At 38.5% G+C, this 23568-nt stretch overlaps 2 protein-coding genes across 5 annotated transcripts; one reads left to right on the forward strand and one right to left on the reverse strand.

The window, feature by feature from the left end:
• Nucleotides 1-86: 86 nt before the first annotated feature.
• Nucleotides 87-5494, reverse strand: LOC113009418 (protein mono-ADP-ribosyltransferase PARP11-like). Of its 3 annotated transcripts, none has more exons than XM_080291407.1 (8): nt 5315-5494; nt 4935-5059; nt 4258-4378; nt 3999-4074; nt 3583-3667; nt 3173-3300; nt 1103-1250; nt 87-1018 (listed from the first exon to the last, which is right to left on the reverse strand). In XM_080291407.1, the coding sequence occupies exons 1-8, from the start codon at nt 5358-5360 to the stop codon at nt 716-718; spliced, it is 1032 nt and encodes a 343-aa protein (XP_080147533.1). In that variant the 5' UTR covers nt 5361-5494; the 3' UTR covers nt 87-715. The 3 variants fall into 3 exon arrangements, with proteins under 3 accessions (XP_080147533.1, XP_080147532.1, XP_026003481.1); XM_080291406.1 differs by having other exon boundaries at nt 1103-1254; XM_026147696.2 differs by having other exon boundaries at nt 1103-1254; nt 3595-3667; nt 5315-5493.
• A 1096-nt stretch (nt 5495-6590) lies between these two features.
• On the forward strand, nt 6591-22436 carry LOC113009338 (sodium- and chloride-dependent GABA transporter 2-like). Of its 2 annotated transcripts, XM_026147569.2 has the most exons (16): nt 6591-6731; nt 6950-7150; nt 7291-7425; nt 7748-7888; nt 8003-8117; nt 10829-10876; nt 11522-11651; nt 12332-12466; nt 14042-14145; nt 14251-14375; nt 14799-14911; nt 14987-15124; nt 15344-15446; nt 18414-18514; nt 21242-21388; nt 21620-22436. In XM_026147569.2, exons 2-16 carry the CDS (start codon nt 6961-6963, stop codon nt 21785-21787), a joined length of 1893 nt encoding a protein of 630 aa, XP_026003354.1. In that variant the 5' UTR covers nt 6591-6731; nt 6950-6960; the 3' UTR covers nt 21788-22436. The 2 variants fall into 2 exon arrangements, with proteins under 2 accessions (XP_026003354.1, XP_080147534.1); XM_080291408.1 differs by lacking the exon at nt 6591-6731 and having other exon boundaries at nt 6834-7150.
• Nucleotides 22437-23568: the final 1132 nt, after the last annotated feature.

The raw sequence follows: 23568 nt of genomic DNA on the forward strand, positions 1-23568 counted from the left end.
TGGACAGACGAACTTGGTTGAAAACCCCAATGAAATTCAGCGGTCAGAAAAGATGCACAGAAACGAATTGCTCAGGGACGACATCACACATTTTACATGTTTATGTCAATATGACACAATTACAAAACCTTTCATGGAAAGTGCAAGATAAAAAAATGCAGAGGTAGGAGCGTTTTTATGACAAAAACATGAACAAAAATCCATGCTTATATAATACATGGTACTACTAGACACAGATTTTCAGAACATGGTGCAAAATGAGTGAGCAGAGCATGTTCTTGGATTTATAAAGAAGCATATGTATGGCACTGTGGAAGTAGAGGGAGTGATGGAGCCGGTGGTCGGATATTGCCTATGATCTACAGGCTGCAAGCACCACTCTTATTTTATCTAAGCAAATGTGCACACATATTCAGTAAGCAAGCATAGACTCAGGATTAAAGATAAAAACAGCACAAAGACTGTCTTCGGTTAGCATCTTTTGAAGTCATGGAAACGTTCTAACTTCTGGGTCCAATTATGTATGCTGTACAGTATACAATTTGACACAAAGTCCTTACTGTCTTACCAACTTCTTCAAAGGCACTTAGATGACCCATGCTCCATTCAGTCATGGAAATCAATTATCCTGTCATCTAATTTCATATCCTAGCTTTTCCAGCCTTTATTAAAAAAAAAAGTTGGCATCATTTTCTTAGGCATCAGTAGAACTCAATCAGATACTCTGGATAAATCTGATTACTGTCAAAAATGACATAGATCTTTGGATTGGCCATATCATCCACACAACTGTCATAGAAGTTGGTGAAACTGGCATCCTTAGAGGGTGGTCTGCAGTACATTGGATGACCAACTGTGTATTCTCCAACAAGCACTCTGGCCAGGAACATGGTCTTATAAGGCGGCTCACTCGCAAATATCGGTGGTGCGAGTCCATGTCTCTGTAAGGTCGTGTTGTGTTTCCCTGTGGTGTGACAGAATTTACTGGAATATTTGGCATCGCGGGCAAAGTAGCTCCCTGCAGGAAAGACAAGAGCACAATGTTAAAACTGGACAAAAGGAGAGTAGCAAAGTCTTTCATGATACAACATAAAAGATCTACCTTTGCCATAGACATCGCCATGGCTTCCTGTGAGCCGCCAGTCAAAGTTAAATGTACATATAGCTTGTATATTGCTGTGTCCCGTGCCATGAAACAGCATTCGTTCCTCAATATCCAGTGTTCGCTTGACTTTTCGCAACTGTGTTTTCTTCCTTAGAGGAGCACCAAGGAATGACAACATAAAACAAATAATGACTTTGATACTGCATGACTGTACAAAGTTTGATCAGTGAAAAGTTCAGCAACTTTTCCCATAAAGAGCAAAAATCATACCCAATTTAAATTTTGCCCCATCTATGCAATTCAGGATTTTCACCTTGTGCACCTCTATATCACTTCCAGTACTGCTGCTATTTTTAGATCATTTCCTGGAAGGCCTGCTTGGACCACTTGTACACAGTGCAGAAAGCAAACTTCAACTAAATTCAAACGCATTAAACAGTTTGGAAATGGCTGTGGGCTGTCAGCTGTGAAGATGAATACCTTGCACCAATGCCCCTAGTCTCTAGCACTTGGGGCTCAGGTGGTAGAGCGCATTGTCTACAGACTTGGAAGGCCAGTTGGTTTATCCTTGACTCCTACAGTTTGCATGCTGAATTATCTTCGGACAAGACACCAAACCCCGAGTTGACCCTGATACATCAGTCGCAGAGTGAATGTGAGAAAGGGCTTAGGTATAGATAAAAGAAGTGTATGAATGTATGTGTGAATGGGTGAATGACACTTGTAAAGTACTATTTTAAGCAGAAAGGTGCAATATAAGTACCATTAAAACAATAACAATATGAGAACAATAATAGAAACTGACCTATGTGGTTAGGAAAAGATCATCAGAATTATTTGATTTTTCTGGAGCTATTAAAGACTGGGCACGTTGAGGAACTGGAGAGAGAGTGAAGCAATGAAAATATGCAACTAAATTTGGGAATGTATACAGTATAGACTATCCTGTACTTTTTTTTGTATTTTATTTTATATTGTTTTTAATTTCCTTTAGTATTATTAATATTATTATTTTTTTAATTATTTTTTTATTTGTTTTTTGAATGTCTTGTGTTCTTAGTGCTTTCTTACTGCCATATGTTTAAGGTGTTTAAAGTGTTGGATGTTTATGAATACAAAATTCAACACATATATGTTTACAATAAGAACAATAATAATAACAACAGTATAGTAATTTATTGTGTGTTGACAGGTTAGGATGTGCTAGCAAGTGAAAAAGACTGAAAACAGCTTTTGTTTCTGACCCAGTCACCTTGCATTATATTCACCTTGTGGATTCCCCACGAGGTGAATATAATGCAATGCAGGTAAGTTTAATCTAACAATTTATAAGAAATATGTACAAACGTGGGCTTTGAAGTGGATAAGGTTCCAGTTCCGCTGAATGGTTATTATCAAAAAAAAAAAAAAAGTCCTCTGCCTTTTCAGGAGGCCGGAATGAGCAGCCAGCTCAGAAACCTCCCAATCACAAAGCGTTTTCAGAGGTATATGTATAAAACAACGCCTTTTAGTGAATTAATTTGTTCAACCGCGTCCCACGGGGTCAAACTGGCATTACATTTCTGGGGCATTTTTGAGAAAAAATTTGGCACAAACACCCTGAACTGTAGCGGTTGCCAACATGCCACTGCACGCCCACACAGCCAGCACTGTAAAAGCAGGAGTTTTACTTCCTTTGCCCTATTCAAAAGACTTTGTTTTCCTTTATAAAATGAAAATGAAATTACATTCAAGTTGAAGAGATGCCTTTTTGACACAGTGCAGGTGATCCAGTGTGAATTACAGATGCATACTGGCAATTTCCATGAAATGATCTAGAAACAAGTGCACATTGTGCACAGGAGACGAGCTTGAAGAAGACATCGGCTGAAAGGGGTGGATTCATGGAATTCGGTTCAATTCTTTAATTTATGCTAAGAAAAAAGCCAGCATCTTTATTGGAAGTTTGGGAAAACTAGAATTTACAATTTTCCCAGTGTCACTAATGGAGTGCAATTTAAGTGTAATTAAGGCAGTATATACAAGGAAATATTTTTCCTCACAAAAATGTAGAAAATAATATTCTACCTGCAGAAGAACTCCCATAAATCCAGGTTCTGGATCCTCTGGATGGATTTAATTGGATGATCCATTGTTCTTTCATACAGTCTGGCTACTTCTTTAAATTCATATGTGTCTCTGCCAAGCTGGATGAGCTGCAAAGGCAAGAAACACTCACACAGCTCTACCCTTTTCTGCAGTGTGTTTCATATTCCTCTTTTTCTCTCTCATTTGCAAATGTTTGACCTCAGACTGAACAAAGTTGGGAACTTCTGGACTGACAAAACACCGCATACAATCACATGCACACCTGTCTAAAAGTTTTGACCAGTCTGCCACTATTTTTACATCAGAAATCAAAAGAACATAAAGGTATCGTCTCAATACTAAAAATGTGTGAACGAAGCTAAGTGGAACAATAAGATGTGTTTCCGTACTTCTGTACTCACTTGATAGGGCTCATCTGTGTTTATTCTTTCCCAGTGACAGGGAACAGGCAAGGCGAGATTATCACAAATAAACCTGGGAGGATCAGCAAAGGAGAAGAGTCAGTAAACCAATCACTGCATCAGAATGAGAATGGATGTGTTTGCTTTATGCTCACACAAAAATAATTCAACGCTTGCAAAAAAAAAGAAAAACGAAAAAAAGGAGGGGAAAAGGCAATTGTTCTCTTTTCTTTTGTTACTTTCATTTCCAGGATTTTAAGGACAGGAGATGCTTGACCCCTAAACTTCCATTTAATACATGGTCTTCTTAAACCCCTTTAACATAACTTTTCCATGATAGCAAGTAAATAAAACCAAATTATAAAAAGGCTCTCTGGATGTACACTCAAACCATCAAATCTTACCTAAATCCAGTTGCAGAGTGGAGGGAGCGTTTGATCGGCCGTTGCTTTCCTGTTGTTACATTTATCTGTCGCATGACTGTTTGGGGATTTAATGACAATTAGGTGTTCATGTGCAATTTCTTTAACAAAATAAACAACAGAAAAACTAACTTATCCTCAATAGAACTGATGCGACGGGATTTCCTTTGAAAAAGCTTTAACACTCTCAGCCTGGATAAAGTACCTTTAGAATTACTTTAATTAACTCATGAGTTTTCACCTGAGAAGTCCAGTCTGTATGTGTACTTGGCTGTGTAAAACTCCATCACACCACGCTGGTTCCTGTTGTAGCACTGCTCAATCTGAGCGCTGGTCACAGAGCAGGCTGCACTGGGATCAATCTGACAGGAAAATAAAAGGGGGGGGGGGGGAAAGGGTTAACCAGCCAATCAGTTAATTAACAGTTAGTTAAGAGAGTTGATTCTTTATTTAGGTCAAAGGCTTAAAATTTATCTGAAAAAACATCAATTCTTTGGTTTGACTTAAAGCTTGTCTTGTAAATCGATACATATATATTTGGAGGTTTGAGCTACTGGTGGGATAAATAAGACAGCTGAGTGTAACTCGCTGTCAGAAACTGATAAACCAGAAAAACACATTTTAAATCTGTTCATGGATTTTTGATGCATCATTGTTAAATTCCTTTTAATTGCAGTTTAACACATAACCTAAGTAGTGGCACATGATGGCCATTTTTCTGCCTCCCTACAATCAACCCAAGGCAATGTTTTTTTTTTTTTTTCTATAAATGTATTGATGATGAGCTAAAAGGGGGAATAAAAACCTGCAGAGTCTGGCAAAATACGACCAAAGGAGGGGCGATATGCTGGGCATACAGAGTAAAGCCAGTTACAAAGTCTGCTATTGTGTATAAAGTTGTGGTATCATGTGAACTACCTCAAACATATGCCACACTCCACACTCAGCCAAGTAGAACCAGCACCAGTTGGGCTCTGAGGTGTCCATCTCCTCAATCTCAGTGGACTCCTCCTCTGACGATCTGATGGCTAACATAGCTAAATCTGAAATTAATAAGTGAAAACACGCCAACACACTTAGGCAAATAGCAACTAAAATACAAGAAAGTATGGGGGAGGGCCTAAGGTGGTGTTTTGGTCGTCAGACAGTCCTGACGTTGAGGACTTGTTTTCAGCAAAGGTCGTGAGAGCATTACATCCTGTAAACAATTTCATACAATACAGGAAACTGCCATGTTGAACTAAGCTATCATTAGCGGATGCCGCACCCGACTCATCTCGACTCTACTGGTGTCTTACCAGTTTTCAGCCTGCCTCTGTCCTTATCGGAAAACAAAGCCTTCATACATGATCAACAAAGCCTCAGAAAAATCACAGGTTCCGTCTAAGCTTGGGGGACTAACGCCAAAAACCATTTTCGTTATCCTAGGCGTTGTTTACTTTTATTTCCCCGTTCGTCATACACTCCACGTCAAAGCGTCGACGTCATGTAACTCCTCCCTCCTTGAAATCAGGACTGTTTCCCGGAGTTTGTCCTGACAGGCGCACTACCGGTGCAATGTTATACGGCTCAGGTGTTTTAAAGTTACGCACGCGGTTAAAAAAGTTAATAAAATAAAATAAGAGGACTGTATGGAAACTTACTTACTGAAGTCATTACTCCCCCTCCCCTAAAAAAATAATAATCGCTGTAATAATCTAAAAATCGGGGGTAATAATTAGCTCAACCTGTCATTTTTGACTTATTTGTTTTTCAGTGCAGTCAATAAAACAAATACATTAGATATTATGTAAGCTAAATAATGACGGCAAAGTTATTTTTTTGGTACCTGATTGTCTCGTACTACACTACAAAACCAATTTATAATTAATACTTTACTATTAATACAAACATTAGCACCGTTGTTATCATTTCGGACTGCGGTGCTTGTTCGCTTAGCTCATGTAACCTATTAAAACGCTGATATGTATTTTGTGTATTACACATCACTGTGTAGATGGCACAGATTACAAAAAACCCCCCAAAACAAAAACCTGTTCATAAAAACCAGAGGAATGAATAATACATACATATATTTCTTATTTTTCTTCTACTCAAGCTGCATATTCATAGGAGAAAAAAGTCACATTATTAACGTCACTGTTTGATTAGCAGTTATGTACAGACGATAACACAGACAACATAACAACAACGTATATACGTACACGCAACGTACAGACCAGCTACTACACACATATATATATATGTGTGAATTTGCATGTTATAAAATTATTTCCTAAAAGCTGTGTCGATGTTGATAATCATATGGTACCCTAGGCAGTTTATATAGTGGGTAGCATCCAGATTAATTAAGGCGTCTATAAGTTTGGGTCCAAACACACATAGCTTACATACGCTACTATCATTATTCTACGATAATATACAATCGTGCATAATTTTATTCCATCTGATGACAATAAGTGCAATTTCTGCAATTACTTGTGCATAACACACGCACTGAGATGGCTGTTGTGTGCATGTGTGTGACATTACGCCGCTTGTTGAGACGTTTGAGTAAAATCCACGAGCATTTTCGTAGGGATGGCGCATCCAGAGCGTGTGTGGCTACTTATCCTTCAGGGCACACCCCTCAATAGAAAATAGAATAGAACCTTCCTGCAAACTTCGCTCATACAGTCGAGGAATTTCACTGTGGCGCTCGCTACAAGCTCACTGGTAAGTTGCATCAATTCAAATCTCGATGAGAAAGTGGAGGAAAAAATTAAATGCTATTTTTTTTTTGTGCCTTTTTCTCTTTAATAATCGTTAATAGGGCAAATGTGAGGCTCATCAGTTAAATTACAAAGCTCATGATCTATATTTGCATGCATGCAAGAAAGATGGGGAGAATATAACAGGTATGCCATGATATTTATTTAAATGCTGTACAAAAGACAGAAAGACCATGACTGAGGAAACAACCGGGAATGTTCCTGCTGCAGACTCTGAGGCAGAAAAACAGGCTCCTGAGGATGGGGCTCTGTCGAGGGAAAAATGGGCCAACAACATGGAGTTCATACTCTCTATGGCTGGTGAAATAATTGGCCTCGGAAATGTTTGGCGTTTCCCCTACCTGTGCTTCAAGAACGGAGGAGGTGAGAGGTTCTGTTTGTGGGAGAGTTGTTCTGATGGAAACATTCAACTAATAGATAAGGATCCTTCATTAAAAAATCAAAAAAAGAAACAAAAAAACAAACCCACCTGCTGATGAAATAGTTTGTGTCTATAATTTTAGGTGTCTTCCTCATCCCCTACTGCGTGTTCCTCTTCTTCTGTGGCATCCCCGTGTTTTTCTTGGAGACAGCGCTGGGACAGTACACGAGTGAGGGTGGGGTGACTGCCTGGAGGAAGATATGTCCCATGTTTCAGGGTAAAAACAAGGCTCACATTTAGGAACTGCGTATTTCTGACAGCGCTTTCTTTGTGGAAATTGCAAAAACAATAGTGTAGCAGTTAGCAGTAAAGAAAGTCACATATAGAAGGCTAAGTCTATATTCCAAGCTTCAGATCCAGTAGCTGACTTAGGTGTTATCTAACTTTCAAACGTAATTACATAAAAGGGAGGATTTGTTAACCGTGCATGGTGCTGGGACTTGCTTTTTTTATAATGTTTCTGTCTTCTTGTCATAAAAGAAAAGAAGACAGCAGCCAAAAATGTCCTTTAACTATCTAAAATGTCACTTGTCCTCTAGGAGTGGGGTTTGCGTCCCAAGTGATTGTGATCTATCTGAACATATACTACATTATTGTTTTGGCATGGGCTATCTTCTACCTAATAAACTCCTTCAAAAGTCCCCTGCCCTGGTCTACATGTGACAACTGGTGGAACTCTGGTAAGAATGCTTGCTTAAACCCATCTGTATTTGATAAGCAGTGATTTTTCTTTCAAGACTTAAGAGAAAACAGCTAACATTCTCACTTTTATCCCTCTTTCTTTAATCACTTAGACTCGTGCCACAGTCGCATGAGCATCTTTGCAAACCCCCAACTGTTTCAGGCCGGGTCCAACTGGTCATTCTTACACAACGTCACCTCAATGGACTACTATGAGAATACAACTTAGTAAGTTGCATTTTGTTTTTCTGAGTTGTACAAATGAACTGTCCCCACTCTGTCTGCTCAACTGAAATTTTTTTTATGTGGACTTGAAAAGAGTCTGACTATGAAAAGGTTAATAGTAATCATGGGATTAAACAGCACAATAGCATCTCTGAAACGCACCCATGCTTTACAGCAACATCTGGACAGCATTCACAGCACTTGCTCCACGTTTTGTTATGTTACAGCCTTATTCCAAAAAGGATTAAAGTCATGTTTTACATCGAAATGCTACACACATCACCCCATAATAACAAAATGAAAAACATTTGCTTGAAATTCTTACAAATTTATCAAAACAACCTGCAGCCCTTTGTTGCATGACTTCCCCTCTCTCTCCTCACTGTCCTGTCTATCTTCACTGCTCCACAGTCCAAAAAAGGTAAAAATACCTATTTTTAAAAAAAACAAATTTCCAAGAATTACAAGCAAACTACTCTCACTTTGCCATTATGAGGTATTGTGTTTAGCATTTTAAGGTGAAAAAAATAATTGAATTCATTTTGGAATAAGGCTGTAACATAATTAAAAGGACAAGCGAAGCACTGTGAATACTTTCCAGATGTACTGTAAATGTTTTTCAGGGTAGGAAATGCTTACTTACTCCTACCTTGGGATAATATAAAGATAATATGAGGGTAAAAAGCAACCAAATAAATCTAAAGGACTTGTCAAGCTTTAGTTTAATGTCAAATGTTTGAAATGTGCCACATTTAAGGTATATTTAATGCAACGTCTTCTCTACATTATTATATTCACTGCTTTAGATATTCCTATTATCTTCATTGATTGGACATTTATGTGATATTTCTTACTAAAGTGGACCTATTATTCCTTATTTTCTGACACATAGCACATGTGCTACAACTGCATAAGACCACACAGGGTGCCACTCCTGTCAGCTGAGAACAGGAAATGGAGGTTACAATTTGCACAGGCTTGCCAAATTTGATGAGCCTGTGCAGGCTATTGTTGGTGGTGTAATTTGATATTTTCTTGGCACACTTGGGGCCCCTTGGTACCATCTGAGCATTAGTTAAATGCCACAGCCTTACTGAGTATTGAGTTGACAATGTTCATCCCTTTGTGACCATAGTGTACCCATCTTCAGATGGCAGCCTCAGAATGACACACCATGTCACAAAGCTCAGATTTTTCTAAATTGGGTTCTTGAAGATGCCAGCAAGTTCATTGTACTTGAATGGGCTCCACAGTCACCAGATCTCAACGCAATAGTGCACAAAAAGTCACTTCACCCTTTAAAGCCTGTTAAGATCCCAGTTACCTCTGTACAGAAGTCTGGACTAGGTCTCCATTGAAATTGCCTGAGTGTCTGATCCTAGGGGTAGTACCACAATAGTTTAGATGATGCACCACACTACCAACCCTGAATAAGGTACAATCAGTTTTGCCAGCAAATTTGCTACAAAATTTACTTTGGTGACCTGGACAGGTAGCCTCAGGGATCTGTTAATTCTTAAAGGCTAGAATAACCTATAAGATCCTCACAAAAGTAGATGTTCAAACTCATACCCAAGTTTTACCTTTTCATTTAAAAAGAAAATCACAAAGGGAACGTCCACATAATTAAGTTTAATTTCAGATCGGATACTTTATTAAGCAATTTAACAAGGGCAAAGCAAACGGCTCATCGATTATTAAGAATAAAATCAGTTTAAATTTTAAACATTTCAAGAAAGTAACACATTTTAAAATATAAAATAATGAAATCTAAACTGTTGCTAATAACGCATTACCAGTTTTGATGGGGCTTTAGTGGAGGACAGAAAGAACACCCTGGATGTAGATGAATTCTTTCAGAAATTCTTTCTGAGGAGGTAGAACCCATTACAAAGTTCCCAAAACTTCCTCTAAGTCCCAATCTATGATTCCGGTATTGACCAGAGCAAATCTCAAAAATAATGAATCCATAGTGGGTTGGAAAAAGAAGGATAAATCCACTGGGTGGTCTTCTAATCTGCTCACTTCAATGATGCCCGGAGGAAAGACATGCCTAATCGTTATCTGTAGAGGGTTTTATACATCCTCTGAGACAACCAACATCCCACTTTAACAACCAACCACCTAGTGTGATGTGCAATCGCCTGATTTGAGACATATCGTGTTGTTCAGACAACAGACAATTATTTAGGCTGGGTCCTTAGATGCACACACAGAGGTCAAGGTCACATTTGCACAGAAAGAAATACAGACAAATACACACACACACACACACACACACACACACACACACACACACACACACACACACACACACACACACACACACACACACACACACACACATGCAGAAACAGTGTGGGTTGAAAAATTTAAACATTAGAATTATTACATTTTAATTATTATATTCTTATTTTTTGATTAGATTTCCGATTACAGCAAGAATAACTCAAACATTTTGTTTGTTTATTAGGATGAAGTAAAGGCTTTTAACAAGTCCCGTTATGATAAATATGGATTATTTCAAACTGTGAATCATGCAAAGCATGATTGAACAATACAAATCTGAGGCCAAAACTGAGTACATAAGATCCACTTAAAATTAAAAATGCATTTACTATGAAAATAAATGTGTTTGTGGTCTTTATGAAACTGTTAGAATGTTAAAGGATTAATTTCACCCCTCCTTATACACTTGTTTTTTTTCTTTCCAGCAATGAAACAATATTGATGAGCACGTCACCAGAAGAGGAGTTCTGGAGGTTAGAAACTCACTCATACTTTTATTTTCCTTGAACATTAGAAGAGCTGGACAGTCAAATTCCCCATTTAGCTTGTCTTTGGGTGGAAAATTCCTCAACAATAGCTTTCAATGCTTCCCAGATATCAAAAAATAATTGTGAGTTAGAAAACACGGTGTGAATAGTGAGCCAACATAAGTTGAACCGAGGCCACCCAAATAAAACAAGCAGCCAGTTACATTCCTCAAAAGACATAATAGCACTGAATAATAGCATTTTTATTGAACTTCCAACTCTCATTCAAAGTTGTTTGCTCCTCTCTCTTTTAGACATGTTCAAACATGGCTGCCTCTTTTCACATGATAACCTCCTGATTTGGTGTGAGAACAAATACTGGGAAATCGCTGTGCTCCATAATGAAAACAATATGTGCTCTTTGCTGTGCCCATTTATAATCTAAACCGTATTCATCCAAAATAAACAGGGAGCAGTTTCAACATCCGTATTCATGATGAGATGCTTGGTGGTGTTCTTTTGACGTATATATGAGGATCTGTTTATTTGCAGTGGGAGAAGATTTTAAGAATGGGGGTTTTAGTGAGCATTCATCAGCATTTGGAGAGCATCCATGTGTTCATGTGTTCCCACATGTCTCTTTTTTCATAGTAACCGTGTGTTAAGAATATCAGAAAACATGTCTTTGGGTAAGATTCATTGGGATCTGGCTCTGTGTCTTATGTTTGCCTGGATCATATGTTACTTCTGCATCTGGAAGGGAATCAAAACAACTGGAAAGGTAAGCATTTCCTTAACGTGGAGGATATCAGCTGTTAAAGCTGTCCCTGTTAAAGCTTTATAATGGTGTGCAAAGTGATGTGTTACATTTTTCCCGTTTGGTCGGTGGGTAAGAAGGGATTCTCAGTCTGCAAAAATATGTAGCTTATAAACCCTTCCCTATTAAAAAGGTGGCACAAGCTGTCAGTCAGCACTTTTAGCTTGCTTGTGTGATATTTCTTGGGTGTTTGTGACAGTTATGTTAATATTAACCAGGAAATATGTATTTGATGTGCTGTCGAGACAGATATTACCCCCACTCGTCTGACAGCATTTTACTCTTTGCTTCAGCTCTGTTGTTTTTACAGACCCCAACTGTGCTTTTTCTGGCTCAGGCCTACTGTTCTCATTAACCCCACTTCTAGCCGCAGACTTTTATCCCTTTCTATTACATGAAGACAAAACAGCAATAAAAACCAAGTTAATGACTATCCGGTATAAACAGTGGAACACATGGCAGTGTACGAGAAGTGTTTTTCCTGCAGGAGGTGGTGGTGGCAAAAATTCCATTACAAAAGGAACTGCCAAACAGTTGCAGCTTATAGCTTTGTTTATTCTAAAACGAATCATGTGCAACTTTAAACCAACGGATGAGTGTATGAGAAGTATGCAAAACTACAACCTGCGTTTATATGTTTGTAGGTGGTGTACTTCACTGCTACATTTCCCTACTTGATGCTCTTTGTGCTCTTCATCCGTGGAGTGACGCTCCCAGGAGCTGGAGAGGGCCTGAAATACTACCTCAAGCCCGACTTCACCAGACTTAGTGATCCAGATGTAAGAGCTCACTCTGATTATCAAATGTTTATGTTGAAGTGTTTGGTTGTGGAATGCAAAAATCACAAACACAGCACACAGTACGACCACTTTACCATCATCTGAAAGCCGCAGTGTGAAGGATGGAGTGAGAACGAGTTCTCCATCTGCACTGAAAGTCATCAACAACCAGATCATCATCTGCCTGACTTTATTTCTCATCACAACACTGTCTGTTGGATTTCTCTCCGCTCTAACAGGATGAATACAAAGTCCTGTTATCCTCAGTTATGCACCCCTCCCCCTCCATTTTCTTTGCCCTGACTTCTATTTCCGGTCCCAAGACATAGCCTTAACAGGAAAAGCAACCCAAAGATGATCTTCAGTAAAACATATACATCTTCCTCACAAAGGAATGTAAATAAGGGCCTGAAGTAACCTGTTTAAATACTATTTTTACCTTGCAAAAAAGTATCTTTTGTAAGCTGAGTCAGTGAATCTAATTTATATTTGCATTTAAACAGCACACTTAATCTTCATTCTGTATTTTTTAGGATGTTCTGTCACTACGACACTTGGTTGTTCGGGTCCTGCAGGTCTTCAGCCCTCTCCACCCTAGTCTGAGTTGAAGCCCTTTGGTGTTTGCTTTTATCGGTTGTTTTCTCATCTCTCTCCTGTCCAGTCTTTGTCTGTTTGCCTCAGTTGCTGTGTTACTATCTCAGAAAGAAGAATCGTGTAAATCAGGGGAACAATCTGGTCATGTCACATGTGACCGTTTGAGTTAGAAGACAAAGTATTGCTACCCTTGTAGGAACCCAATAGCCCCAATGCAGTGTGGGAAAACGTGTGAAAATAATGTTTTGGAGAGGTGCAGGTGAAAGCGCTTATAGTTACAGGGCAGATTTATGCAGTGCCAGATGGTCTTGGAAGCAGATCTAGTCGTTCTAGTTTCTAGACTTGCTTTAGCGTGCGATTGTCTGTTTTCACGTGCACTGCAGAGGAGTGGTTCAGTTCTGGCCTACATCTGCGGTCTGTTTATTGTGTGAATGTGTCTCCTTTTGTCTCCGTGTCAGTGTGCGTGTTTGAATATGTACGTGGAGAAGCTCAGAGGACTTCAAAATATAATTAATTCCAGGGACATAACAGTTCCTTCTTTGTCCAGAATAGGATGTAAAGATCATTTGCCACAGTCTCAGACTTCCATTTCTGACCCAAGGCAGGGAATAAACCAAGCCCACCACTGGGTCAGAGTAGAGGCCTCTATATAGCTTTGGAGCCTTGCCAGGTCTATCATGAGCAAGCCAGAGCTGTGGCGTCTCTAATGTTATCCAGATGCTGTCACGACTGTAGCCTGCAGATAGACAATAGTGAAAACAAGCCTGCCCACATTCACAAGCCTCAACGTGCACGCTCTCTCATGTAGTTGTAATTTATGACAGGGTAACAGCAAAGCAGGAATATGCAAATGCTGTATACCTGGGTAATTTATATATCAAAACACAAAAAAACAGCTCTTAATCTACTGGATCTGAAATGCCTTCAGTTATTTTAACAATTTCAGCTTCAAAACATGTCAGAAATCTTGTCCCTCTCCAGGTGTGGCGTGATGCAGGGACTCAGGTGTTCTTCTCCTATGCTGTTTGTCAGGGAGTGCTGACGGCTCTGGGGAGCTACAACAAATACAACAACAACTGCTACAGGTCAGCCTCCTTAAAGGCAGACATCATCACATTTATTGTTTTTTTTGTTGTTGTTGTTTTTTTAATTTTTCGATACTTTTGGCTTGTCTCTCTGTCCTGTTCCAGGGATTGTTTGGCACTGTGCTGTCTGAACAGTGCCACCAGTATCTTTGCAGGCTTTGCTGTATTCTCAGTGCTGGGATTCATGGCTCAGGACCTTAACATTTCATTGGAAGACATTTCAGCTGGTGGTAAGATAATTGCATACAAGGAAGTAAAATAGAGTTTCCTAAATAATTACCTGATAAATTATTCTTGTAAACATGCTGTCTTTAGTTTTTGTGCGTTAAAGTTTTAATCCATCCAATGCCCACAAGATGTCACTTTCTGTTCAGATAGAGTCAGAGGGTTGTGATGCTGTTTTTTTTTCTTCTTCTTTTTTCCTCTTTGGGAATGTAGTGTCTCAAAAGATGAGGAGATACAGTTTTTCCCACAAAATGACCACTTACTTATTTGTGTCTGTCTATAATTTGTTTACCTTTTTTTTGCATTAAATCTGGGATTATTTCATCTCTAAGACTCCAAACTCAGGTACAGCTTAAAGCTATGACCTTAACAACGCCCTGGAATGTGCATGTCATGTTTTAATAGATGCATTCACATTCTTCATACAGGTCCTGGTTTAGCCTTCATTGCCTATCCTACAGCTCTGTCGTTGCTTCCTGGTTCGTCCTTTTGGGCTGTGCTGTTCTTCTTCATGCTCCTTTTGCTCGGCCTAGATAGTCAGGTATTGTATGCAATGCACAATGCCCAGGATCAGATCAAAATCAAAATAAGCTAATCTTCAGTTCTGTGTTCACAGTTTGTGTGTGTGGAGAGCCTGGCCACAGCCCTCACTGACCTGTTTCCACGTTATCTGAGGAGGCCGTGTGCCAGAGAGATATTGGTTCTGGTCATCGCTATTGTTTGCTTCTGCTTGGGGCTGCCCTTCATTACTGAAGTAAGCTGGTTGTGCACTATCAGCACTTGTTGAAATAAAGTAGGAAAGTGAACTATTCTGTTAAGGTCGCGTATTCTCTAGTAGTTAAAGCTTTTTCCATTTCATGTTGCACGTATAGGTTTCTGATAATGGTGACATTAAAAACAGACAAGGAGAAAACAGCCCTTCTGACAGTTTTATCAGGTTTTTTTTTTTTTAATTTTTCTCTTCTTGTTTCAGGGCGGGATCGTCCTCTTCCAGCTGGTTGACACATATGGTCCAAGTGGAACCAGCCTCCTATTTATTGCTTGCGCAGAGACCATTGTTATTGGCTGGGTATATGGTAAGTTATTGGCTCTAAACTAGTACTGCAGAATTTATCCATGCAAAAGTAATTATCTTCCTCTAAGTTCTTTGAATTGTTTCTCAAAGTATTTTTCTCTAAATGTAAAAATGTTTTTGCATTAAAGCATACTAATTTAGCTCTTAATTAGTAAGACGATCTTACTAATAACCTAAATAATAGGAATATGTGATTTATCGATTTATCTTTAGAATATCAACATCATCAGTACTGCAGTACATCCACAGTAGCTACATAAAAGGAACTTTATTATATCTAGTTAGCTTATGCAATTCATACAGAGCCTTTGTTTCATCAGCAGAATCGTTTTATCTCCATCTTTATAAGCATATCTTTTAGGGACCAACTTTGAAACAGTTGTTGGGGTCTGTCCAAAGTAAAATTAAAACAGCTATAGGACCAGCATTAAAAGTGACATTTTAATGATGATGCAGGGATAAGAGTATTGTGTGTTTATTTATGTCTAATATTATTTAATTTTACTTCTGCTACTGCACACGGTTAAAGCTAGATAACTTTTACCATGAATGGGGAATGGAGTATATATAACAATGTTCACTGACAGTGAGGCTCACTGACTACAGTTATTCATTTTAAACACAAGTACTGTGTAAAAGTCTTGGGCCACTCCTCATCAATTTATATTTTGCTTCCAAGATGCCAGACGTTCTTGTAATTTTGTAAAGTGGTTCTTGAGCGATAGTTCTCCAGGCTTTCTTTGGACACCAGCTGGTTTTTCACTCATTTTCAGTCCAGCTTTTATATCTGACCATTTTCAGAGGTATGTTTTTTTGTTGTTGTTGTTAACACGTTGTTGGCACTTAACACTGACCTATAAATCATTCTAGCAAAAAACAAAAACAAAATGCGTTATACTCAAGGGATGAATATGTGTTATGTCTACACATAACAGACAACTTAACAACGAACCAGTTTTAACAGGCTAGAGGCTTTTTTGTGGTTTGGATGCATTTTAGCCAGTGGTGTTGAAGATCTTGTCAAAATTGAAAACAGATTTTGCAGAAGAAACACACAATGGAACACTCGTATCAGTCAAGATTGGTCCCCAGAGCTCGGATCTAAGCATTACTGAAGAAGTGCGGGATTGTTGTGAAAGAGATCATCCAACATGCAAAGAAAAAATTTGAATATCCTTCAAGAAGCCTGGAGAACTATTCCTAAAGACTACTTAAAGACATGATAAGAAAGCTTGCCACAGTGCCACCAGCACCTTTGCCAGGTTCCTGACAAGATATTGCTGATGCCCAAGTCTTGGCTCAAGTCTTTTGCACAGTACTGTACACACCCACTTACGGCTTTATTCAGGCATGCCTTTGGGGCCCATCACTGATTGGGCCCCAAAGGTCACAAAAAATATAAAAGCCAGACTTACACACTCGTGATTTCATCTTTCTTGTTTGTGCTTCTTTCACTCTGGTGATAGATAATGCTCCCAGCACTGCTCTGATATGTCACATTTGTTGTTTGATTTGATGTCTTCTCTGTTAGAGTCTATCACTTTGAATCTTACCTTTTGCCAATGTTGTATTTTGTAGTATTTTTAAAAGACACATTTGACAAATGTACAGTCGTTATCTGGTGCAAGCAGATCAGTAGATGTGACTGCATGCACTTTTGATTAATGTTGAAAGTCATATACAAAAGTGTCATGACATGATTGTATAGCTAGTTATTAAGACTTATCACAAAGTCATTAGTGTACAATAGATCATATCTTTTGTCTTTTTTCTGGTTTATTTTCACTTCTCAGAGTCTCTGTATTTTATGGATCCAGGCAGTTTTCTTTCAGTTTTCAATTTCCTGAACTGCTTGTTCTTTGGTATTATCATACTCTGCTGAAGCACATGGAGATATTGATGTGTTTCTTCCCCTTCCCCCTTTTTTGTTAGCTGTTTATTCATTCAATTGGCCTCCCTTATTCTTCAAAGGGAGTCTACACAGTATTGAGATACTCAACACAGCATAGTGTGAGGACACTCTCTTTCTGCCTCTGTAAAGTTGTAGTTAGTTTCAAGGTTGATTACTGTATCATTCATGGAGCTGTGTCTGCCTTCCTAAGTAGGTTTGGCAAATTCTTCAGCTATTATGCATTTTCCAAGAAAATCAATATGTGGATGTCTCTCCATTCTGCAGATCGTCTACTTTCCAATCTCATAGAACTTTACTCCTGTTTTTAAATGTCTCTGCCTCTTTCGGTAGCAAATGAAGGTGAGCTGCTTTCTAATCTTCATCTCCAATTGAACTCCTCCTACTCAGCTCCTCATTAACCTATACACTGCTGTCCCATGCGTTGTCATTTTCTTCTCATTTGGAAAACATATTTTTTTAATTCAGTCATTTTGAGTTTTATTTCGTGATGTTTGTTGATTTGTTTGTTGTTCTTTCCCCCTCCTTCCTCATATACTGAATCATCATAGATAAGCATTTGTGTTAGTGATGTTGTATTGCAAAATCCATTGTGACTGGATTTTTCATAGGCTACTTTTATAAACTGTAGTAATTAGTATATCAAGATGTATTGATATTACTGGGGGATATTTATTGCAATGTGAAAAAGAAAGTTTCCATAAGTAAGTAGAGTCAGGAGCTGCTAATCAAATGTCAGTTATTAATTGGAACAATGTCCTTTGACAGATAAGACCAAAGTTGAGACGTTTGTTCATGATGCACTGCGCCATTCTTAGTGAAAACCAAACATAGCATATCATCACAAACATGTTATATCAACTGTCGAACTAACTTTTGATCATACATTGTGGTTTAAAGCTGGAACAGAACAGTAACTAGTAACTATGTCTAAATGTTAAAGTGAAAGTAAGGAGTTAAGATGAAACTTCAACTCCTCATTGTATTCATGAAGTGTTAGAGCAGTTCCTGTAAAACTGAAACAGTTCTGTTTCACTTGTATTGCTGTGCATGTTACAGGCGCAGACCGTTTCTATGACAACATTGAAGACATGATTGGGTATCATCCGTTCCCTATGCTGAAGTACTGCTGGCTGTTCATCACGCCGCTCATTTGCGGGGTGAGTCTTCACTCCTGTATCATATCTCTTTAATCTGATTCATTTGCTTTGTGCCTTTGTTCTGTCTTTCACACTGGATCTCTGCTTTAATGCCAATTTCCTCTCATCTTTTTATTAATTTCATTGTTTTATACCTGTTACTAATTCTGACAACCAGTTTTTGGTCGCTTTACTGCACGCAGATTACATTTGTCAGGTACAGATACGATTGTTGGGGAAGTGAACTAACTGCCAGTGAACTCATGGACTATATATAACAGATGGACATATCCATTATGACATCATTCATTGGTTTTTAAAGTCCCAAGGTTAACGCTTTTGCATCGGAAATTAACCTAACACTTCACTCTTTATCAAGATAGTATAGGGTAATGTTGGCTAGCTTGGTTAGAGAAATTCATAATCTTTCAGCTGTGAAATACACAGACAAATAAAACACTAGTTTTTCATTTTATGCACCAAAAGCTGGAGTATAAAGTTCTTGAAAATTCTGTAATACACAGGAAGTCATATTATTTATTGTATTTTTCCATAAAAAAAAATCCAGAAGGCATTACCTGCACAAACATGAGCAAGAGATCCAATTAAATCTTCCCATAGTATCCCGCATAAATACACATACGGGAAGGAGAAAGTGAGGCTCATGCTTTTATGTGAACATCATGTCATTGCAGACGTGATCAGCACAATGTAATTTCAGAGTTGGAGGCAGTGATTTTATAATCACAAAGCATCAAATGAATCTTAGAAGACAATGAAACTATGTGAAATCTCCAGAGAATTATATTTCAAGTCTGGACCTCCCTTCCTCATGGAGCTGCAGACTGATTTTCAGCTCACGCTATGGTTGGCCTGTGTTTTGATTCTCTGTCACAGCTTTCAAAGTGTTGATATCTGCTGCTTCAGACAACTGTTTTCAGCTCTCAATGAAAATGAGCTGACTACAGTCACATGTAGTCACACATTTGGTGATGTGTGCTGCGCCTGAGCATGTTTAATCCTCAGTGCAGTCCTTTGCATCACTGGGATGGATGTGTTCTGTGCCTTGACCTGCTTAAGGAGGTGTGTCCAGTCACTGTTGTAGTGTGATTGCTAACATAATGCTATACTGCAGATAAGATTACATTCATTATTTAATCAGCTACCACCACAGTGTATTTGCTGGCAGCTTATAAGGTCCAACTAACTTTCTTGTGACACAACGTGGGCAGATTAAGGCAGATTAAATGGGAATATCAAAGTGTTTATTTGATTTTTTCATAATCTTTTTTATTTTCACTTGATAATAAAATTACACTTTCAGAAAAAGCAGTTAGCTGGTTTTACTTGTGCACATTTGGTTCATACATTTAGGTCCATAATTTGTTGAACAAGGACAGTTTTTGTAGCTTTTGCTCTCTCGCCCACCACAGTGGATTTGAAATCAAACAATCAAGATGTGATTGAAGTGCAGACTTTCAGCTTCATTTCAAGGGAAACTATTATATGAACTGTTCATACAATATTTTCAGCAGCTAAAAGTAAATTGGATAAGATAACATAATTGCAAATATGGGGATTATTTTTAATACTTGGATAAAAAATCCTTTGCAGTCAATAACTGCCTGAAGTCTAGAAGATATGGGCATCAGCAAATGCTGTTTCCTCCCTTGAGGTGAAGCTACTTTCAGTTGCTTTTTGTTTGGGGGTCTGTCCGCCTTCAGTTTTGACTTGAAAATGAAAAGCATGCTCTTTTTTGGGCTGAGATCATGTGACTGACTTTGTCAGTGAAGAATAAATTCTTTGCCTTGAGAAACTCTTGGGTTGCTTTTGCAATATGGTCATTTGGGCACTGAGAGGTTTGCAGCATTTGGCTGAATCTAAGCTGAGAGTACAGTCCTATAGACTTGAGAATTCTTCCTGCTACTTCTGTCTTCACTTAACACTTGGTTATTCAGTTCCTCTGGCTGCCATACATATCGATGCCAAAACATTAACTCAATTGGTATGGTATATATGGTATATATGATATGGTATGCTTCAGATAATGTTTGTTCCATTCTCTGTATTTTTACCTTTGTGATACAAGTGCATTTCTTCTTTTTAACCTTGTAATGGCAAATGTAATATAAACATTTGATATTCAGTTTTTTAGAGCTCTACATCATTAACGGTATCCCCCCCCAAAAAAGAAAGCACATTTTTAAAATAATAAATAACATCAAAAAAGGCTGGGTGTAGCAAATATGATACAAATTAAAACTCACATATGCAAACTGATATTTTATTTTAGTTTTTTAATCCACAAAAAAGCTTGTCATTGTCACCCAATTAATGTAAGCATCTACAAATGGGGAACTGTCGATAAAAATGGCTTTAATTCCCGACCAGATAACAAACCCCCTTGAATTAAAAAGCTCAAAGTCTGTACTTTGATTTCAAATCTACTATGGTGGTGTACAGTGGAAAAACAACAAAAAAGGTGTTTTAATCCAACAAATAATGGACCTAACTGTAAATTAAAAACTAATTCTTCCACTGACAGCCATGTACTCATATAGATGGATAGGCCAATAGGATGTTAGGACCAAAAACAAAGCTAAAAGTGAGTGAAAAATTGACTTACATTTGTAGAATCACCTGAAACATGATTCCAAATGAATGTTAATCTTGTTTCATCTATGCTGCAGCGGTACCGCATTTGTTCTGCTGTCTGTCTTTCTAACTTGACTCTCTCCTATCCCCTAGCTTACATTGCTGTATAACCTGGTGCAAAGTCATCCTCTTGTTGTATATGGGTTTGAGCCTGGCACCTGGGGAGTCACACTGGGCTCTCTGCTTGTTATTACACCCCTGATATGCATCCCAGTATTCATTCTGGTCTCACTATATAGGGTGAGTGAACTCAGATTTTCTTGTATTTATTTCTTTAACTCTTCTATATAAGGTGACCTTGAGTGTTTTAAAAGGCATCTAAAATGAAATGTGTTATCACTATAATAAAATATTTTTTAATACAAATTATTAACTAGGATAAAGCTAAAGCAGTATTTTTCAGCACTTGTAAGATTCTTCTATTGTGTGACTAGCTCATTACATTAATTGCATTTCTCTAAAAACAATCAGGATCCTGAAAACATGAGTACACCATCCAGTGACCTGCGCCAGAGTCGGCCACATAACCCAGGGCTCACATTGTTTAATTATGTCATAGTCAAGGCACAGGGGCAGCCAGACATGAGGGTGGAGTATAGAGAAGACAAGCTGGTAATGGAAGAACCTGGTGGTGCTTGATGTTTGCTGATGAAAGTTTATATTTTCACCTATTAAGAAAAAAAAAATTCCTTTTATATAAATGATTATATCTTAAGGGTCTTCAGGGGTATTTGTTTGTTCTTTTGTTAACATGAGTTTTTACCTTACTACTCTTTTGCTTATGAATAACAGAGTCCTTTGCATTGTACATGTACCTGTATACCTCTAATCCTGCATACTGTAACTGGATTAAAAGAGCACTCTGCTGATTTAACATTGTGCTTTTTGTAACACTTATGGAGTCATGAGGAATAATAGTTTAGCTTACGTATAAATTATCCCCTGTGACCTGCACCTCATAACACCTCAACTTTGACATGCAAAATCTGTGCCTTATCACATTAAAATATAATGCATTAAAACACGTCTTAATTTGAGTTCTGGTCAATTTTTACCAAAAAAATGCAAATTTCTTGTCTTCATTAAATGCAATATACATACAGAACTTTCACATCCAGTGAAATTAAGGCCATTTGCATTGAATATGAATTGTTTGATTATTTTACTGTATGTAATAAACTGTAAGTTTTTTCATGAATTTAAAGGTTGCTATTTTGTAAACCATTTTTAAATTTTTTGAAAATATTGTAATCTGTCAAATCAATCAATAAAAGTGGACAGATATGGATGATTTTGTGTTTTATGTGGTTGTAGCTTGTGCAAGCAATGACAATATAACATATCAACACGCTAAATATCCCAGTCTATTCTATGCAAGTCAGTTTAATCAATTAAACTCACATTTCCTGTTTTGTATCAAGAAAAAAAAAGCATTACAGTTATCTTCCTACCGTGTTTTTTTGTCACGCATGTCTGTGGTTATAACAAGGTAATAGTGCAGCGTTGATGTGTGATGGCACTGGATGTGTGTGACTAGCGAATGTGCTAATGCTCTGTCATTATGCCATGCTCATTCATCTGTGTGATCCAAACTGGCATTCAATTAACTGACAATTCCGCCCAGTTGTCTTCCACCTCTCGTCACCCTCAGTCCCCCCCGCTCGTCCTACACTGACATAAAATGACCCTCACTCCTGAGTGTCACTCAGGATCGGATCCCCGCAGGTCTCCACTCCTAGCCCCCCCCACTGTACGCCTTGTACACCTATGACTGCGCACCAACCCACCTAACCAACGTCATTGTCAAGTATGCCAATGACACAACCGTGGTTGGGCTCATCAATGATGGAGATGAGACTGCGTAGAGAACTTGTCCCACTGGTGCTCAGAAATTAACCTGAAGCTGAACGTCTTTAAAACGTCTTTAAAACAAAAGAACCACTCCCCTCCCAATATGAATGGAGAATCTGTCTCTGCCTTCAGGTTTCTGGGCACCCACATCTCCATCAATCTCCTCTGGATCCACAACACCAACAACCTTGTAAAGAAGGCCCTAGCGGTCTAGAATAACCTAGACCAGAAGATGCTGCTGGGCCTCTACGGCTCCTCAGTGGAGAGCATGCGCTCCTACTGCCTGGATGTGTGGTTTGAAGCGGCCACAACTGTGAACAGGAAGCGCAGGGTAATTAACACTGCCCAAAAATGAATTGGCTGCCCTCTGCCTGTCTCAGGAAAACCAGGGCCATTATAGGTGACCCCTTGCACCCCGCCCACCACCTGATTGGTCCGTTCCCCTCTGGTCGGCGCCTCAGGCAAATCAGGTCTCACGTCTCCAGACTACAAACAGCTTCTTCCACTGTTTGACATTTAGACTGTCAGTAAATACTACCTCCTCACACCCCACCCTTGCCCACTCACCT

The sequence above is a fragment of the Astatotilapia calliptera genome, chromosome 17, assembly GCF_964374335.1.
Source record: "Astatotilapia calliptera chromosome 17, fAstCal68.1, whole genome shotgun sequence".
Lineage (NCBI taxonomy): Eukaryota > Metazoa > Chordata > Actinopteri > Cichliformes > Cichlidae > Astatotilapia > Astatotilapia calliptera.

Excerpts from the sequence above, each read along its gene's own strand:
- LOC113009338 (XM_026147569.2), top strand. The coding sequence starts at position 6,961 with ATGACTGAGGAAACAACCGGGAATGTTCCTGCTGCAGACTCTGAGGCA. Across the intron at positions 15,125-15,343 it reads GGCTGCCCTTCATTACTGAA|GGCGGGATCGTCCTCTTCCA; the intron begins GTAAGCTGGTTG and ends TTCTTGTTTCAG. Across the intron at positions 15,447-18,413 it reads TGTTATTGGCTGGGTATATG|GCGCAGACCGTTTCTATGAC; the intron begins GTAAGTTATTGG and ends TGCATGTTACAG.
- LOC113009418 (XM_080291406.1), bottom strand. The coding sequence starts at position 5,360 with ATGAAGGCTTTGTTTTCCGATAAGGACAGAGGCAGGCTGAAAACTG. Across the intron at positions 3,668-3,998 it reads CACTCTGCAACTGGATTTAG|GTTTATTTGTGATAATCTCG; the intron begins GTAAGATTTGAT and ends TGATCCTCCCAG. Across the intron at positions 3,301-3,582 it reads CCTATCAAGTGAGTACAGAA|CTCATCCAGCTTGGCAGAGA; the intron begins GTACGGAAACAC and ends TTGCCTTTGCAG.